General features: G+C 48.9%; 1 protein-coding gene across 1 annotated transcript; it reads right to left on the bottom strand.

Annotated features, from left to right (window-relative positions):
• Positions 1 to 9,402: 9,402 nt before the first annotated feature.
• Positions 9,403 to 12,301, bottom strand: LOC144507364 (protein c-Fos-like). Its single transcript, XM_078234565.1, has 4 exons — positions 11,918 to 12,301; positions 10,952 to 11,164; positions 10,631 to 10,738; positions 9,403 to 10,287 (listed from the first exon to the last, which is right to left on the bottom strand). Exons 1-4 carry the CDS (start codon positions 12,053 to 12,055, stop codon positions 9,796 to 9,798), a joined length of 951 nt encoding a protein of 316 aa, XP_078090691.1. The 5' UTR covers positions 12,056 to 12,301; the 3' UTR covers positions 9,403 to 9,795.
• Positions 12,302 to 19,537: the final 7,236 nt, after the last annotated feature.

Here is a 19,537-nt window from a genome sequence, read left to right as displayed (position 1 = left end):
GGACAGTGAAGAAAGTTATCTCCAATTGCAACGGGATCTTGATCAATTGGGCCAGTGGGCTGATGAATGGCAGATGGAGTTTAATTTAGACAAATGCGAGCTGATGCATTTTGGTAGATTGAACTAGGGCAGGACTTACTCAGTTAATGGTAGGGCGTTGGGGAAAGTTACAGAACAAAGAGATGTAGCTCCTTGAAAGTGGAGCCACAGGTGGACAGAGTGGTGAAGAAGGCATTCGGCATGCTTGGTTTCATCGGTCAGAACATTGAATACAAGAGTTGGGACGTCTTGTTGAAGTTGTACAAGACATTGGTAAGACCACACTTGGAATACTGTGTGCAATTCTGGTCACCCTATTATAGAAAGGATATTATTAAACTAGAAAGAGTGCAGAAAAGATTTACTACGATGCTATCGGGACTTGATGGATTGAGTTATAAGGAGAGGCTGAATAGACTGGGACTTTTTTCTCTGGAGCGTAGGAGGCTGAGGGGTGACTTATAGAGGTCTATAAAATAATGAGGGGCATAGACAAGGTAGATCGTCAATATCTTTTCCCAAAGGTAGGGGAGTCTAAAACTAGAGGGCATAGGTTTAAAGTGAGAGGGGAGAGATACAAAAGTGTCCAGAGGGGCAATTTTTTCACACGGAGGGTGCTGAGTGTCTGGAACAAGCTGCCAGAGGTAGTATTAGAGGTGCCGTACAATTTTATCTTTTAAAAAGCATTTAGATCGTTACATGATTGGTAAGCGGGAGGCCTTCAAAGGAGAAATTTTGACAGTGCAGAGTTTGTATGTTCCTGTTAGGATTAAAGGCAAAGTGAATAAGAATAAGGAACCTTGGTTCTCGAGGGATATTGGAACTCTGATAAAGAAGAAGAGAGAGATGTACGACATGTATAGGCAACAGGGAGCAAATAAGATGCTTGAGGAGTATAAAAAGTGTAAGAAACTACTTAACAAAGAAATCAGGAGGGCTAAAAGAAGACATGAGATTGCTTTGGCAGACAAGGTGAAGGATAATCCTAAGAGATTCTACAGGTATATTAAGAGCAAAAGGATAGTAAGGGATAAAATTGGTCCTCTTGAAGATCAGAGTGGTCGGCTATATATGGAACCAAAAGAAATGGGGGAGATATTAAATGGGTTTTTTGCATCCGTATTTACTAAGGAAACTGGCATAGAGTCTATGGAAATAAGGCAAACAAGTAGGGAGGTCATGGAACCTATACAGATTAAAGGGGAGGAGGTGCTTGCTGTCTTGAGGCAAATCAGAGTAGATAAATCCCCAGGACCGGACAGGGTATTCCCTCGGACCTTGAAGGAGACGAGTGTTGAAATTGCAGGGGCCCTGGCAGATATATTTAAAATGTCGGTATCCACGGGTGAGGTGCTGGATGATTGGAGGATAGCTCATAGAACATAGAACATAGAACAGTACAGCACAGAACAGGCCCTTCGGCCCACGATGTTGTGCCGAGCTTTATCTGAAACCAAGATCAAGCTATCCCACTCCCCATCATCCTGGTGTGCTCCATGTGCCTATCCAATAACCGCTTAAATGTTTCTAAAGTGTCTGACTCCACTATCACTGCAGGCAGTCCATTCCACACCCCAACCACTCTCTGCGTAAAGAACCTACCTCTGATATCCTTCCTATATCTCCCACCACGAACCCTATAGTTATGCCCCCTTGTAATAGCTCCATCCACCCGAGGAGATAGTCTTTGAACGTTCACTCTATCTATCCCCTTCATCATTTTATAAACCTCTATTAAGTCTCCCCTCAGCCTCCTCCGCTCCAGAGAGAACAGCCCTAGCTCCCTCAACCTTTCCTCATAAGACCTACCCTCCAAACCAGGCAGCATCCTGGTAAATCTCCTCTGCACTCTTTCCAGCGCTTCCACATCCTACTTATAGTGAGGTGACCAGAACTGCACACAATATTCCAAATGTGGTCTCACCAAGGTCCTGTACAGTTGCAGCATAACCCCACGGCTCTTAAACTCCAACCCCCCGTTAATAAAAGCTAACACACTATAGGCCTTCTTCACAGCTCTATCCACTTGAGTGGCAACCTTTAGAGATCTGTGGATATGGACCCCAAGATTTCTCTGTTCCTCCACAGTCTTCAGAACCCTACCTTTGACCCTGTAATCCACATTTAAATTAGTCCTACCAAAATGAATCACCTCACATTTATCAGGGTTAAACTCCATTTGCCATTTTTCAGCCCAGCTTTGCATCCTATCTATGTCTCTTTGCAGCCTACAACACCCCTCCACCTCATCCACTACTCCACCAATCTTGGTGTCATCAGAAAATTTACTGATCCACCCTTCAGCCCCCTCCTCTAAGTCATTAATAAAAATCACAAAGAGCAGAGGACCAAGCACTGATCCCTGTGGCACTCCGCGAGCAACCTGCCTCCAGTCTGAAATTTTTCCATCCACCACAACCCTCTGTCTTCAATCAGATAGCCAGTTACCTATCCAATCGGCCAACTTTCCCTCTATCCTACACCTCCTTACTTTCATCATAAGCCGACCATGGGGGACCTTATCAAACGCCTTACTAAAATCCATGTATATGACATCAACTGCCCTACCTTCATCAACACACTTAGTTACCTCCTCAAAAAATTCAATCAAATTTGTGAGGCACGACTTGCCCTTCACGAATCCGTGCTGACTATCCCGGATTAATCCGCATCTTTCTAAATGGTCGTAAATCCCATCCCTAAGGGCCTTTTCCATCAATTTACCAACCACCGAAGTAAGACTATAATTACCAGGGTCATTTCTATTCCCTTTCTTAAACAGAGGAACAACATTCGCCATTCTCCAGTCCTGTGGCACCATCCCCGTGGACAGCGAGGACCCAAAGATCAAAGCCAAAGGCTCTGCAATCTCATCCCTTGCCTCCCAAAGAATCCTAGGATATATTTCATCAGGCCCAGGGGACTTATCGACCTTCAGTTTATTCAAAACTGCCAGGACATCCTCCCTCCGAACATCTATTTCCTCCAGCCTATGAGCCTGTAACACCTTCTCTTCCTCAAAAACATGGCCCTTCTCCTTGGTGAACACTGAAGAAAAGTATTCATTCATCACCTCGCCTATCTTTACTGACTCCATACACAAGTTCCCACTACTGTCCTTGACCGGCCCTAACCTCACCCTGGTCATTCTTTTATTCCTCACATAAGAGTAAAAAGCCTTGGGGTTTTCCTTGATCCAACCCGACAAGGACTTCTCATGTCCCCTCCTAGCTCTCCTAAGCCCCTTTTTCAGCTCGTTCCTTGCTAACTTGTAACCCTCAATTGAGCCATCTGAACCTTGTTTCCTCATCCCTACATAAGCTTCCCTCTTCCTTTTCACAAGACATTCCACCTCTTTCGTGAACCATGGTTCCCTCACTCGGCCATTTCCTCCCTGCCTGACAGGGACATACCTATCAAGGACACCCAGTATTTGTTCCTTGAAAAAGTTCCACTTTTCATTAGTTCCTTTCTCTGACAGTTTCTGTTCCCAACTTATGCCCCCTAATTCTTGCCTAATCGCATCATAATTACCTCTCCCCCAATTGTAAACCTTGCCCTGCCGTACGGCCCTATCCCTCTCCATTGCAATAACAAAAGATACCGAATTGTGGTCACTATCTCCAAAGTGCTCTCCCACAACCAAATCTAACACTTGGCCCGGTTCATTTCCCAGTACCAAATCCAATGTGGCCTCACCTCTTGTCGGCCTATCCACATATTGTGTTGTTCTGTTGTTTAAAAAAGGCTCAAAATGTACTGTGGGAAATTATAGGCCGGTAAGTTTGACGTCAGTAGTCAGTAAATTATTGGAAGGAGTATTAAGAGATAGGATCTACAAATATTTGGATAGACAGGGACTTATTAGGGAGAGTCAACATGGCTTTGTGCATGATAGGTCATGTTTAACCAATCTATTAGAGTTTTCCGAGGAGGTTACCAGGAACGTGGACGAAGGGAAGCCAGTGGATGTTGTCTACATGGACTTCAGTAAGGCCTTTGACAAGGTCCCGCATGGGAGGTTAGTTAGGAAGGTTCAGTTGCTAGGTATACATGGAGAGGTAGTAAATTGGATTAGACATTGGCTCAATGGAAGAAGCCAGAGAGTGGTTGTGGAGGATTGCTTCTCTGAGTGGAGGCCTGTGACTAGTGGTGTGCCGCAGGGATCGGTGTTGGGTCCATTGTTGTTTGTCATCTATATCAATGATCTGGATGATAATGTGGTAAATTGGATCAGCAAATTTGCTGATGATACAAAGATTGGAGGTATAGTGGACAGTGAGGAAGGTTTTCAAAGCTTGCAGAGGGATTTGGACCAGTTAGAAAAATAGGCTGAAAAATGGCAGATGGAGTTTAATGTAGACAAGTGTGAGGTATTGCACTTTGGAAGGACAAACCAAGGTAGAACATACAAGGTAAATGGTAGGACACTGAAGAGTGCAGTAGAACAGAGGGATCTGGGAATACAGATACATAATTCCCTAAAAGTGGCGTCACAGGTAGATAGGGTCGTAAAGCGTGCTTTTGGTACATTGGCCTTTATAAATCAAAGTATTGAGTAGAAGAGTTGGAATGTTATGGTGAGGTTGTATAAGACATTGGTGAGGCCGAATTTAGAGTATTGTGTACAGTTTTGGTCACCTAGTTACAGGAAGGATGTAAATAAGGTTGAAAGAGTGCAGAGAAGGTTCACAAGGATGTTGCCGGGACTTGAGAAGCTGAGTTACAGAGAGAGATTGAATAGGTTAGGACTTTATTCCCTGGAGCGTAGAAGATTGAGGGGAGATTTGATAGAGGTGTATAAGATTTTGATGGGTATAGATAGAGTGAATGCAAGCAGGCTTTTTCCACTGAGGCTAGGGGAGAAAAAAACTAGAGGACATGGGTTAAGGATGAAAGGAGAAAAGTTTAAAGGGAATATTAGGGGGGGCTTCTTCACACAGAGAGTGGTGGGAGTTTGGAATGAGTTGCCAGATGAGGTGGTGAATGCGGGCTCACTTTTAACATTTAAGAAAAACTTGGACGGGTTCATGGATGAGAGGGATGTGGAGGGATATGGTCCAAGTGCAGGTCAGTGGGACTAGGCACAAAAATGGTTCGGCACAGACAAGAAGGGCCAAAAGGCCCGTTTCTGAGCTGTAATTTTCTATGGTTCTATGGAGAGAGAGAGAGAGAGATAGAAACTGGGATAGAGAGAGAGACTGGGATAGAGAGAGAGAGAGAGAGAGAGAGAGACTGGGATAGAGAGAGAGACTGGGATAGAGAGAGAGAGACTGGGATAGAGAGAGAGAGACTGGGATAGAGAGAGAGAGACTGGGATAGAGAGAGAGAGAGAAACTGGGATAGAGAGAGAGACTGGGATAGAAAGAGAGAGAAAGTCTGGGATAGAAAGAGAGAGGGAGACTGGGATAGTTTACCATTGTTTACCATTTACATAGATGATCTGGAGGAGGGGACTGAATCTAGGGTATTCAAGTTTGCTGATGACACGAAGGTGAGTGGGAAAGCGAATTGCGTGGAGGACGCGGAAAGTCTGCAGAGAGATTTGGATAGGCTGAGCGAGTGGGCGAGGATCTGGCAGATGGAATATAACGTTAGCAAATGTGAGGTTATCCACTTTGGAAGAAATAATAGTAAATTGGAATATTATTTAAATGGAGAAAAATTACATCGTGCGACTGTGCAGAGGGACCTGGGGGTCCTTGTGCACGAATCGCAAAAACTCAGTCTGCAGGTGCAGCAGGTGATCAAGAAGGCGAATGGAATGTTGGCCTTTATCGCGAGGGGGATAGAATATAAAAGCAGGGAGGTCTTGCTGCAACTGTACAAGGCACTGGTGAGGCCGCAACTGGAGTACTGTGTGCAGTTTTGGTCCCCTTATTTGCGAAAGGATATATTGGCCTTGGAGGGAGTGCCGAGAAGGTTCACCAGGTTGATACCGGAGATGAGGGGTGTAGCTTATGAGGAGAGATTAAACAGATTGGGTCTGTACTCGTTGGAGTTTAGAAGGATGAGGGGTGATCTTATAGAGACATATAAGATAATGAAGGGGCTGGATAGGGTAGAGGTGGAGAGATTCTTTCCACTTAGAAGGGAAACCAGAACTAGAGGGCACAGCCTCAAAATAAGGGGGGGCCGGTTCAGAACAGAGTTGAGGGGGAACTTCTTCTCTCAGAGGGTAGTGAATCTCTGGAATTCTCTGCCCATTGAAGTGATGGAGGCTTCCTCGTTGAATATGTTTAAATCACGGGTAGATAGTTTTCTGATCGATAAGGGAATTAGGGGATATGGGGAGCAGGCGGGTAAGTGGAACTGATTCGCTTCAGATCAGCCATGATCTTGTTGAATGGCGGGGCAGGCTCGAAGGGCCAGATGGCCTACTCCTGCTCCTATTTCTTATGTTCTTATGAGAGAGAGAGACTGGGATAGAGAGACAGAGAGAGAGATTGGGATAGAGAGAGAGGGAGACCGGGATAGAGGGACAGAGAGAGAGATTGGGATAGAGAGAGAGGGAGACCGGGATAGAGGGACAGAGAGAGAGATTGGGATAGAGAGAGAGGGAGACTGGGATAGAGGGACAGAGAGAGAGATTGGGATAGAGAGAGAGAGAGACTGGGATAGAGGGACAGAGAGAGAGATTGGGATAGAGAGAGAGGGAGACTGGGATAGAGAGAGAGACTGGGATAGAGAGAGAGAGAGAGAGGCTGAGATGGAGAGAGAGAGAATGGGATATAGAGAGAGGAAGAGAAACTGGGATACAGAGAGACAGAGAGAGAGACTGGGATAGAGAGAGAGAGACTGGGATAGAGTGAGAGAGAGACTGGGATAGAGAGAGAGAGACTGGGATAGAGAGAGAGAGAGACTGGGATGGAGAGAGAGAGACTGGGATAGAGGGAGTGAGAGAGAGCGAAACTGGGATAGAGAGACTGGGATACAGGGAGAGAGAGAGACTAGGATAGAGAGAGAGAGAGAGAGACAGGGATACAGAGAGAGAGAGACTGGGATAGAGAGAGAGAGAGAGAGACAGGGATACAGAGAGAGAGAGACTGGGATAGAGAGAGAGAGAGAGAGACTGGGATAGAGAGAGAGAGACTGGGATAGAGAGAGAGAGACTGGGATAGAGAGAGAGAGACTGGGATAGAGAGAGAGAGACTGGGATAGAGGAAGAGAGAGAGGGATGGAGAGAGAGAGAGACTGGGGCAGAGAGCGAGAGTCTGGAATAGAGAGAGAGCATCTGCGATAGAGAGAGAGAGAGAGAGTCTGGGATAGAAAGAGGCAGAGAGAGAGACTGAATAGAGAGAAAGACTGGGATGGAGAGAGAGGGAGAGAGTGTGTGTGTGTGTGTGTATTTGAGTGATTGTGATGTGTGTATATTTGAGTGATTGTGTGTCGTCCGCAAACTTACTGATCACCCCAGTTACACCTTCTTCCAGATCGTTTATATAAATCACAAACAGCAGAAGTCCCAATACAGAGCCCTGCGGAACACCACTAGTCACAGGCATCTAGCCGGAAAAAGACCCTTCCACTACCACCCTCTGTCTTCTGTGACCAAGCCAGTTCTCCACCCATCTAGCCACCTCCCCCTTTATCCCATGAGATCCAACCTTTTTCACCAGCCTACCATGAGGGACTTTGTCAAACGCTTTACTAAAGTCCATATAGACGACATCCACGGCCCTTCCCTCGTCAACCATTCTGGTCACTTCTTCAAAAAACTCCACCAGGTTAGTGAGGCATGACCTCCCTCTCACAAAACCATGCTGACTATCGTTAATGAGTTTATTCCTTTCTAAATGCGCATACATCCTATCTCTAAGAATCTTCTCCAACAACTTCCCCACCACGGACGTCAAGCTCACCGGCCTATAATTCCCCGGGTTATCCTTCCTACCCTTCTTAAATAACGGGACCACATTAGCTATCCTCCAATCCTCTGGGACCTCACCTGCGTCCAATGACAAGACAAAGATTTGCGTCAGAGGCCCAGCGATTTCATCTCTCGTCTCCCTGAGCAGCCTTGGATAGATTCCATCAGGCCCTGGGGATTTGTCAGTCTTTATATCCCCTAAAAAACCTAATACTTCCTCCCTTGTAATGGAGATTTTCGCTAACGGGTCAACACTCCCCTCCGAGACACTCCCAGTCAACACATCCCTCTCCTTTGTGAATACCGACGCAAAGTATTCATTTAGGATCTCCCCTACTTCTTTGGGCTCCAAGCATAATTCCCCACTTTTGTCCCTGAGAGGTCCGATTTTTTCCCTGACAACCCTTTTGTTCCTAACGTATGAATAAAATGCCTTGGGATTCTCCTTAATCCTGTCTGCCAAGGACATTTCGTGACCCCTTTTTGCCCTTCTAATTCCCCGTTTGAGTTCTTTCCTACTTTCTTTGTACTCCTCCAGAGCTCCTTCCGTTTTTAGCTGCCTGGACCTAACATACGCCTCTCTTTTCTTTTTGACCAGTCCCTCAATTTCCCTGTCTGTTCTTGGTGTCGATCTGCCCTCTGGGATCTTACTCAAGAAACCACTCTTGATGCACAGTGTCGGCAGCTACACTTTGAGATCAGTTGTCTGTTCTATGTTCAATGTCTGAGCACACTGGGACCATTCCCAGCCTCTACCACAATAGACAGCTCATTGACGACCTGTCATTGTGCTGACACAATCTGCTTTACGTTCGCACAGGGCAAGCTCGGAGCTCCGTGCCTCTGAATCTGTCAAGCTCTTTTTTCCCCCCGAAATCTTTCGGCAATGTTATGGAATCATTTTGCAGTTTGAGTGCGAAGTCGCCTGCCTGCGCAGTGCTGCTTATCCCGGGAGAGAGAGTAGTGTTGTTGCCTGTGTGCTGGGTGTGTTTTGGACTCTGTACACTGGCTGACTGCCAGTTACACTGCTCTTGCCTCACTGGCGGGTGTGGGCTAGACGGTTGGCTGTTCCAGCAGTGTAAACTGCTGTTCAGGACACCTAAGGCAGGTGGGATGGGCCCTGTCTATTGGTGTGAAGTCTAGGCCAGGCTCAAAGTGACCTCACTGGTTCATGCGTCAGAATGACAAAGCAGTCAGCCAGACATGAGCTGACTGATTTAGATTAACTGGGTGATGGTGTGGAGAAGATACAAGACTGGGAGTGTGCACACAGTCACATACATCCAGAGAGCGCCTCCTTTAACTCCCAGAACTCCCCTCACATTTGATCCCTCCACCGTCTCCAAACTCTCACGCTGTCCCGAAATTCCCTTCAAGGTGCTGAAGCTCCATTTAGTCGCTAGCCAGAACCTCGGGAAGATCCCTGAGCAACCCGTCAATCAATATCCCAAACACCTAGCTCCAGCTACCAGTAAGGAACACCGAGTCGTGACTTAGGTTTATATTTTATTGATGTTAGCACAAGGCAAACACTTGGAATAATCACATGAAAAATAGAAAAAATAAATATTTCTAGAAATAAATTAAACCGTTTTCATGGAAAACTGATGTCAATATTAGACCACTGAACAGAATACATCTTTAAAAATAAACTTTACAATAAATAATCTGATATATTACAGGAACATCATATTGCAATAACATACAGTAGTTGGTCAGACTAAACATCTGGAAGAGTCTAGCACCGTGCCTCCAACAGTAGTTTCAGCGAAGGAGAATTCGCTTTGGGATTAACCTCGCACCCTTCCCCGGGGAGACAACCACTTGGTCTCCCAGATATTTGCATGCAGTGCCCGGGGGGTGAAGTGTCCGTGCGCCGGGGCGGCCTACAAGGCCAGGAGGGTGGGAGAGTTGAGAGAGTCCGAGGAATGTTCGCTGCCACTGGCGGAGTGGATGAGTGATCCGCAGGCGGAAATCTCCGGGTAGTTGAAAGTAAAAGAGGAAGAGTAGGAGCCGCTGGGGGTGTCAGGGAGGACGGGAGTACACAGCGGCTCACATTCAGCAGGCAGCGAGGAATAGAGAGGCTCCCAGTCCGCCAGGCTGATTAAATCCACATCAGGCACCGACCTGCCAGAGTCCAGGCCGCTCAGTAAGTCTGGGGCAGGGCCGCTGCTGTCCTGGGCTGCAGCCGGAGCCGGGAAGGCGGCCACTTGTGGATCTGCCCGCTGGCTGTTGGGGAGGAACCGGCCTTCCTGCTCCGGGAGCCGGCACACAGGCCGGTGAGCTGCCAGGATAAACTCCAACCTCTCCTTCTCTTTCAGCAGCTCGGCAATCTCTGTCTCCAGGGTGGATTTCTGTCCCTCCAGCTGCTCAGTCTCCTGTGGGGAATAAACTGGAGTTTAGACTGAGTGTCTGCAACCCCAACACTGCTTTCAAGCTACCACAACCCCCACCCACCCCCCTCCCCAAACCCCACCCACAACCCACAGCCCCCTCCCCAACCCCCACCCACCCCCCTCCCCAACCCCCACCCACCCCCCTCCCCAAACCCCACAACCCCCTCCCCAAACCCCACACACCCCCCTCCCCAAACCCCACACACAACCCACAGCCCCCTCCCCAAACCCCACTCCACACAACCCCACTCCCCAAAGGGCACCCTGCCGCCTGGGGCCGGAGCCCCCCCCCCCCCCCCCCCCCGGGCAGTAGTTGGGAGCTTACCGTCTGCAGACTGTCGGTCAGTTCCCGCCTCCGGTTCCGGCATTTGGCAGCGGCCAGTTTGTTCCTCTCTCTCCGCACCTTCCGCTTCTCTTCATCCTCGGGGCTGAGCTGTGGACAGAGCAGGGGGGCAGTTAGAGACTGGAGTGACCGGTAGCCCAGATTGTGCTGCCAGAGAGACCCCCCCAATCCCTCAGACCACCGTCCCCCCCCCCCCCCCCGCGAGAGAGAGAGACCCCAATCCCAGAGAGTCCTCCCCTCCCCTAAAGGGAGGCTCATTCCCCCCCCCCCCCACACACACACACACACACACACACACATTACCTGCTCCGCTTTGCCCCTCCGGCCAGAATGCTTGTTAAGCGAGGCCCGGGACAGGGGGTAGTCGCTGTGCCCGGAGCTGTAGGGGTGAATGCGGCTCTGGGTGACGGAGGGCAGGGACAGGCCGGTGGGCTGCACCATCCACTGGAGCTCCTGGCGGCTGCTCAGCGCAGTCAGAGTGGGGACGAAGCTGGAGCCGAGTTCGGAGCAGAAATCCTGGGAAGAGAGAGAGAGAGATTAGATACCAGGCAGCTCCCCCGGGACCCCCCAATCCAACAGTGTCTCCCCCAGCTCAGCACTGCCCCCCCCCCCCCCCCCCGCCCGCGGACCCCCACATCCAGCAGAGTCTCTCCGCCAGCTCCCTCCCCCCCCCCCAAATCCAGCAGAGTCTCTCCCCCAGCTCCCCCCCCCCCAAATCCAGCAGAGTCTCTCCCCCAGCTCCCCCCCAAATCCAGCAGAGTCTCTCCCCCAGCAAAGTCTCTCCCCCAGCTCCCCCCCCAAATCCAGCAGAGTCTCTCCCCCAGCTCCCCCCCCCAAATCCAGCAGAGTCTCTCCCCCAGCTCCCCCCCCCCAAATCCAGCAGAGTCTCTCCCCCAGCTCCCCCCCCCAAATCCAGCAGAGTCTCTCCCCCAGCTCCCCCCCCCCCCAAATCCAGCAGAGTCTCTCCCCCAGCTCCCCCCCCCCAAATCCAGCAGAGTCTCTCCCCCAGCTCCCCCTCCCCCCCGTGATTTATGAATGGAGCGCGCGTCATGAGGCGGGACCCGGGTTATTAATAAACCCACTCTGATTGGTCCACAGCGCTCACGTCATCAGTTCCCTGACGTCACGCTTTACGCAAAGGCGCGCTCGGATTCTCCATGAATGGAGCAAAAACCATCAATGAACCGGCCGCTCCGCCCCTCTCCCGGTACTATCCCCCTGCACTGCTATCCCCGCTCGCCCCTCTCCCCGGTGCTAGCCCTGTCTTACCGGGGTGCTGCTGTTGCTGGCCGGGCTGCCCAGGCTGGTGAAGGAATCAGCGGGTGAATAATAATGTGGGTCCCCCATGGAGGGAGAGTTGCTGCAGCGAGAGACTGAATCGTACTCGGTGCTGAAAGGCTGGAACATGGTGCCGGGAATCCGGGATCGAGTCAGTCCGGTTTGAGGGAGGCTGAGTCTGGGCTGCAGGCTCAGAGCGGCTGCTCTCGGTTTGTCTCCGGGTTCCCCCTGTGTTGTTGCTCTGTCTCTGGGTCCCTCTGTCAGGGCTGCCTCGGTGTTGTTGCTGCTTCTCTCTGTCTCGGTGTTGCTGTCAGTCCAGACTCTGGGTGTTGTTGGGCTGTCGCTGCCTCTCTCTCTGTATCTCGGTGCGGATTCTGTGTCCCCCGCTTCCCGGACTCGCCCTTTTATAGGGTTGGGAGCAGTGACGGAGTGCGGACTGTGCCACATTCTCCGCGGATTGGGGGGAGATCTGGCTCAGAGCCCGGGCGGAGAGGCCGGAGCGGCAGCACCGGGAGCGGCAGGCAGTGGCTTTGGGATCACACCCAGAGTCCGCACTCGGTACCACTGCCCACCCGCTTCAGTCCGCCTGCCGCACCCTGTCCCCGGACCGGAGGATTCCGGACTCCCCCCCGGCAGCTTGGCACAGCCCGGACCGGGAACCCGATGACGTACATGTCCTTATTTGGAATGAAACCGCTCCGAGTCCGGGAACCCGGCACAGCAAGATCCCAGAGACAGGGGGAACCCGGCACAGCAAGATCCCAGAGACAGATGGAACCCGGCACAGCAAGATCCCAGAGAAAGTGGGGTAACCCGGCACAGCAAGATCCCAGAGAAAGAGGGGTAACCCGGCACAGCAAGATCCCAGAGACAGGTGGAACCCGGCACAGCAAAATCCCAGAGACAGGGGGAACCCGGCACAGCAAGATCCCAGAGACTGGGGAACCCGGCACAGCAAGATCCCAGAGACGGGGAACCCGGCACTGCAAGATCCCAGAGAGCGGGAACCCGGCACAGCTAGATCCCAGAGAGAGGGGGAACCCGGCACAGCAAGATCATAGAATCCTACAGCGCAGAAGGAGGCCATTCGGCCCATCAAGTCTGCACCAACCACAATCCCACCCAATCCCTAACCCCATGCATTTACCTAGCTAGCCTCCCTGACACGAAAGGACAATTTGGCATGGCCAGTCCACCCAACCCGCACATCTTTGGACTGTGGGATGAAACCGGAGCACCCAGAGGAAACCCACGCAGACGCGGGGGGAATGTGCAAACTCCACACAGACAGTCACCCAAGACCAGAATTGAACCTGGGTCCCTGGTACTGTGAGACTGCAGCGCTAACCACTGTGCCACCATGCCGCCCAGAGAGAGGGGGAAGCACAGCAAGATCCCATGGGGAATGGCACAGCAAGATCATAGAATCACAGAGTCATACAGTACAGAAGAGGCCCTTCAGCCCATCAAGTCTGCACCGACACATTAGAAACACTTAAACTCCCACCTAATCCAATCTGCCAGCACTTGGCCCATAGCCCTGAATGTTATGCTGTGCCAAGTGCTCATCTAGATACTTTTTAAAGGATGTGAGGCAACTCGCTTCTACCGTTCTCCCAGGCAGCGCATTCCAGACCGTCAGCACTCTCTGGGTAAAGAAGTTTTTCCTCACATCCCCCCAAACCTCCTGCCCCTCACCTTGAATCTATGTCCCCTCGTGACTGACCCTTCAACTAAGGGGAACAGCTGCTCCTTATCCACCCTGTCCATGTCTCTCATAATCTTGTACACCTCGATTAGGTCGCCTCCTCACTTTTCTCTACTCCAACAAAAACAACCCAAACTATTCAACGGCTCTCCATAACTTAAATGCTCCATCCCAGGCAGCATCCTGGTGAATCTCCTCTGCACCCCCTCCAGTGTGTTCACATCTTCCCTATAATGTGGCGACCAGAACTGCACACAGTGCTCCAGCTGTGGCCTCACCAAAGTTCTATACAACTCCAACATGACCTCTCTGCTTTTGTAATCTATACCCCGATTGATAAAGGCAAGTGTCCCATGTGCCTTTATCACCAACCTACTAACATGCCCTTCCACTTTCAGAGATCTGTGGACAAACAGGGCAAGGCCCTTTGTTCCACAGAGCTTCCTAGTGTCCTACCATTGATTGAGTACTTTCTTGTCAAATTACTCCCTCCAAAGTGTATCACCTCACACTTTTCAGGGTTAAATTCCATCTGCCACTTATCTGCACATTTGACATTTCCGTCTATATCTTCTTGTAGCCCAAGACATTCCGTCTCACTGTTAACCACCTGTCCAATCTTTGTGTCATCCGCAAACTTACCAATCCCACCCCCCCCCCCCACATAGTTGTCAATGTAATTTATATAAATGACAAATAATAGGGGTCCCAACACAGATCCCTGTGGCACGCCACTGGACGCTGGCTTCCAGTCACTAAAGCAGCCTCTGTCATCACTCTCTGTCTCCTACAACTGAGCCAATTTTGAATCCACTTTATCAAATTACCCTGTATCCAATGTTAATTTACCTTCTTTACAAGTCTCCCATGTGGGACCTTGTCAAAAACTTTGCTGAAATCCATATAAACTACATCGACTGCACTACCCTCATCTACACACCTGGTCACCACCTCAAAAAATTCAATCAAATTTGTTAGGCATGACCTCTTTCTGACAAAGCCATGCTGACTATCCCTGATCAAGCTTTGCCTCTCCAAGTGGAGATAGATGCTCTCCTTCAGAAGTTTATCTGATAGTTTCGCTACCACTGACGTGAGACTCACTGGTCTGTAGTTCCCTGGTTTATCTCTACAACCCTTGTTGAATAGCGGAACCACATTAGCTGTTCTCCAGTCGTCTGGCACCTCTCCTGTGACCAGAGAGGAATTGAAAATTTGGGTCAGAGCCCCTGCAATCTCCTCCCTTGCCTCTCACAGCAGCCTGGGCCACAATTCATCCGGACCTGGAGATATATCCACTTTTAAGGCTGCCAACACCTCCAATACCTTTTCTTTCCTTACAGATGCTGCCAGACCTGCTGAGATTTTCCAGCATTTTCTCGTTTGGTTTCAGATTCCAGCATCTGCAGGTATTTGATTTTCCCTCCAATACCTTGTCCTACCCTATGTCAGTTTGTTCAAGAACTTCAGTCTCTCTGTCTGAATTCCAGACCGCATTCTAATTCGCATTCTAATCAGTATTCTGTAACTTGATTTTGTGTCTCTGTGCCCTGTTTGAGAGCAGATTTCCACTCCATCTGACGAAGGAGCAGCGCTCCGAAAGCTAGTGGCGTTTGCTACCAAATAAACTTGTTGGACTTTAACCTGGTGTTGTTAGACTCCTTACTGTGAATTCCAGACCACCATCCTCATTCTCTTGGGTGAAGACGGATGTGAAATATTCATTCAACATTCTACCAGTGTCCTCTGGCTCCACCCACAGGTTGCCCCCTTGGTTCCTGATTGGGGTTCCAAATCTTGGGATTTTCCCTACTTTTACCAGCCAGAGCTTTCTTGTATCCCCTCTTTGCATTCCTAATTGTTTTATTAAGCTTTACCCTGCACTTTCTATACCTCACTAATGCCTCCACTGATTTGAACAAAGAGAACAAAGAACAAAGAAAATTGGCCAGCACAGAAACAGGCCCTTCGGCGCTCCAAGCCTGCACCGACCATGCTGCCCGACTGAACTAAAACCCCCTATTCTTCCGGGGACCACATCCCGCTATTTCCATACTATTCATGTATTTGTCTTCTTGTACTTTTTAAAAGCCTTTCTTTCCTTCTCACTGTATCCTGAATATCTCTGCTTATCCATAGTTCTCTAGGCTTGTTATTCCTCCCTATCATCCGAGATGGAACATGCTGGCCTTGCACCCTCCCCATTTCCTCTTTGAATGCCCCCACTGCTCTTCTGTACACTTTCCCACTAGAAGCTGTTCCCAGTCTACCTTGGCCAGATCCTGTCTTATTTTACTAAAATCCACTCTCCCTCAATCCAGCTTGTCTATTTCTTTGTCTATAACAAGCTGAAATTGTACTGTGTTGTGATCGCTATCACTAAAATGCTTTCCCACCACCACCTCAACCACCTGTCCGGCTTCATTCCCCAGAATCAGGTCCAGCACAGCTCCCTCCCTTGTTGGACTCTCCACATATTGATTTAAAAAGTTCTCCTGTACACATTTCAAGAACTCTACTCCATCCAAACCCTTAACACTGTGTAGATCCCAGTTAATGTTGGGAAAATTGAAATCACCTAATATAATAACCCTGTTGTTATTGTTTTTACACATCTCCACCTCGCTGACTGTCTGGGGGTCGATAATAAACACCTAACAATGTGGCTGCCCCTTTTTTATTTCTAAACTCCACCCACAAAGCTTCATTTGATGCCGCCTCCAAGATATCATCTCTCTTTACTGCAGTAACTGACTCCTTAACGAATAATGCAATGCCTCCTCCTCTTTTACCCCCTCCCCTGTCTTGCCTGAAAATTCTATATCTATATTCTATATCATTGTGTGTGTATTCTCATTGTGTGTATACTCTCTTTGAGTGTATATTCTCACTGTTTTCTGCTAAGCTGTAGCATGAGTTTGCAGCTGTCACCCAGTCTGCTTTTTCCCCATTTGTTCATCCATTTTACTTTCTGTGTGTGTGGGTTAGGTTGATTGGCCATGCTAAATTGCTCCTTAGTGCCAGGGGAATTAGTGGGGTAAATATGTGGGGTTACGGGCATAGGGCCTGGATGGGATTGTTGCCACTGCAGACTCGATGGGCTGAATGGCCTCCTTCTGCACTGTAAGGATTCTATGATGTGTTACTGAGCTCAGCTTTACAGTTTGTGGCCCAGTGCAATCGGAGCTGAGTCTTGATGTTCAAGTTATTGATGAATTAGTAACTGAATTGATTGTGTGGAGGCTGATGCTGCAATACACCTGGGTTATCTTCATATTGTGTGACCCACACTGGAATGGAAATTGGATTGTGTGACATTCTAATGCTCCTTGGGCATTGCTCATAGCTCTAAGTTATTGCAGCCTTCATATCAGAGAAAGAAGTGGAGTTAAATTTGGATTATAGTCTCACCAGTTGTGATAAGCTCTAGATAATGGGAAAGTAGAGCTAGGGAAGGGAATGTATTTGGACCAGGGGCAGAGAGGACTGGGATGAATGAAGTGGGGGTGAGGGTGCAGGGACATTGTAATGGGGGAGTGGCAGTTGTGGGGTGGCCTTAGGGGAAGATTCGGGCTGATGGAAGGGGTCAATGGTGGGCTGCGGGGTGTGAAGAGTGCAGAGGGGACGGGGGAGTTTGGGGTAGATGAGAATATGGTGGGGGAATAGGGGTTGTGTCAGTGGAGACAGGGATGTGTGTAGGGTTGCAGGGGTGGTTGAAGATGATAAGGAGAAATGAGGTGTTTTGAAACCTTCCCTGTTTGTGTGTGTTTCCACAATCTGAATGCTGCGGCAGTCTATTCCCGGGAATCAGCAGCTGCCAGTAAGTGCCGTTTGGCAGGAGTTAGCAGCCCGCCCCCAGATGGGGCCTCTTGGACCGCATTCCCTGACTGACAGCCTCGTGTTTTCTGGGAATCCCTCTCTGGGGGCCCCATAAATAGTCTGAGAGTTCCAGTCTCACCACAACACAAGGCTTCAATTACTGGCTCCAGTCCCAGGCATTCAGTGATCACAGCAACACATCACATCAACTGTGTTTGTAGCCAGTGTTCATCCCCGAGAAACTCCGCCTGGGTTGGGTTATCAGCAGCTGGTAAACATTCGATTGAAAAGCTGCGTTTCCTCAGAATAGAACCTTCCAAACGATACTGTATTGTATAAAGAAGAGAAATAATGTGAGACTAACATGTGGAATTAATTAGAGCGAAACAAGTAATGTTGGAAATATTTATCCAATAACTTTCACTGTCAGTAAACCGAGTCCCGTGCTGTAAGACTTCATATTCACACAATGTACCGTGCTGTTAATGTGGGTGACTTGCTCATTAGATATGCACATGTTTTATTGCTTACTAGATACAAGTTTAAATTATTCAGCTTGGTTTGGCCATGTGTTAAGTGTGTCTGCGCAATCTCATTCTCACCCAACTTTTTATTTATTTGTTCATAAACTGTGGGCGTTGCTGGTTAGACCACATCTGTTGTCCATCCTCACTGCCCTTAAGAAAGTGCTGGTGGGCTGACCTCTTGAACCGCTGCAGTCCATGTGGTGTAGGTACACCCACAGTGCTGTTAGGAAGGGAGTTCTAGGATTTTGACCCAGTGACAGTGAAGGAACAGTGATATATTTCCAAATCAGGACGGTGAGGGACTTGAAGGGGAACCTCCAGGTGGTGGTGTTCTGTTGTCTGTCTAGATTCGCATAGATCCTGTTCCTCTGGAACCTTTAGTGCTTGCTAACCTATGTTGGTTTCCATTTCAGTAACACATCAATTTTAAAATTCTCATCCTTATTTTCAAATCCCTCCATGATCTCACCCTTCCCCCCCTCCAGCCCCACCTTCCAGGATCTCTGTGCCTCTCCAATTCTGGTCTCTTCAACATTCCCGATTATAATCACTCACCGTCAACAGCCATGATTTCAGCTGCCTGGGCCCCAAGTCCCAGCACTCCCTCCCTAAACCTCTCCACCTCTCTCTCCTTATTTAACACTCTCCTTGAAATCTCGCTCTTTGCCTTGAGCTTTCCTCATCTTCCTTAATATTTTCTTACATAGTTTGGTGTTATATGTTCATTTATAATGGACGAGTGAAGTGACAGAACATTTCACTCAATTAAAAGTCTCTGGATATATGCAAGTTGACATTGTTGTTTGTGAGTTCAGTGGATTTATTGGGTCTAAGTCTCACTCTTTCTCCATTACTATCTTTTAGCTCATGCTGAATACAAAAAAAATCCTTCCACCAGATATACTGGAAATCGTCACAATTCCTTCACCTTTTGAAATATTAGCCCTTTTCGATGTTTGCAGGGAAGAATTCAATGGCATCTAAGCACAGCTGAGGAAAAACCCAACCCTCTTTTTCCATAGGCAAAAATGTGATTCTAAATCTTTACAAATACTGCTTAAGCACTTGGAGTATAAGAATATAAGAAAAGGGAGTAGGTTTGGGCCATTTGCAGATAGTGAGGAACATTGTCAGAGGCTACAGAAGGATATAGATAGGCTGGAAATTTGGGCAAGGAAATGGCAGATGGAGTTCAATCCTGATAAATGCGAAGTGATGCATTTTGGTGGGAATAATGTAGGGAGGAGCTACACGATAAATGGAAGAACCATAAAGGGTGTAGAGACGCAGAGGGACCTGGGTGTGCAAGTCCACAGATCTTTGAAGGTGACGTCGCAGGTGGAGAAGGTGGTGAAGAAGGCATATGGCATGCTTGCCTTTATAGGACGTGGCATAGAGTATAAGAGTTGGGGTCTGATGTTGCAGATGTATAGAACGTTGGTTCGGCCGCATTTGGAATACTGCGTCCAGTTCTGGTCGCCACACTACCAGAAGGACGTGGAGGCTTTGGAGAGAGTACAGAGGAGGTTTACCAGGATGTTGCCTGGTATGGAGGGG

The sequence above is a fragment of the Mustelus asterias genome, chromosome 18 (genome assembly GCF_964213995.1).
Source record: "Mustelus asterias chromosome 18, sMusAst1.hap1.1, whole genome shotgun sequence".
Lineage (NCBI taxonomy): Eukaryota > Metazoa > Chordata > Chondrichthyes > Carcharhiniformes > Triakidae > Mustelus > Mustelus asterias.
Note: the sequence above shows the minus strand (reverse complement) of the source record. Positions and strands in the feature narration are given on the sequence as shown.

What these genes read in the sequence shown, in the direction of transcription:
- LOC144507364 (XM_078234565.1), bottom strand. Translation starts at nt 12,055, where the DNA reads ATGTTCCAGCCTTTCAGCACCGAGTACGATTCAGTCTCTCGCTGCAGC. An exon ending in GGAGGGGCAAAGCGGAGCAG is followed by an intron (nt 10,739 to 10,951) that starts GTAATGTGTGTG and finishes CTCTGTCCACAG; the next exon opens with CTCAGCCCCGAGGATGAAGA. An exon ending in TGACCGACAGTCTGCAGACG is followed by an intron (nt 10,288 to 10,630) that starts GTAAGCTCCCAA and finishes TATTCCCCACAG; the next exon opens with GAGACTGAGCAGCTGGAGGG.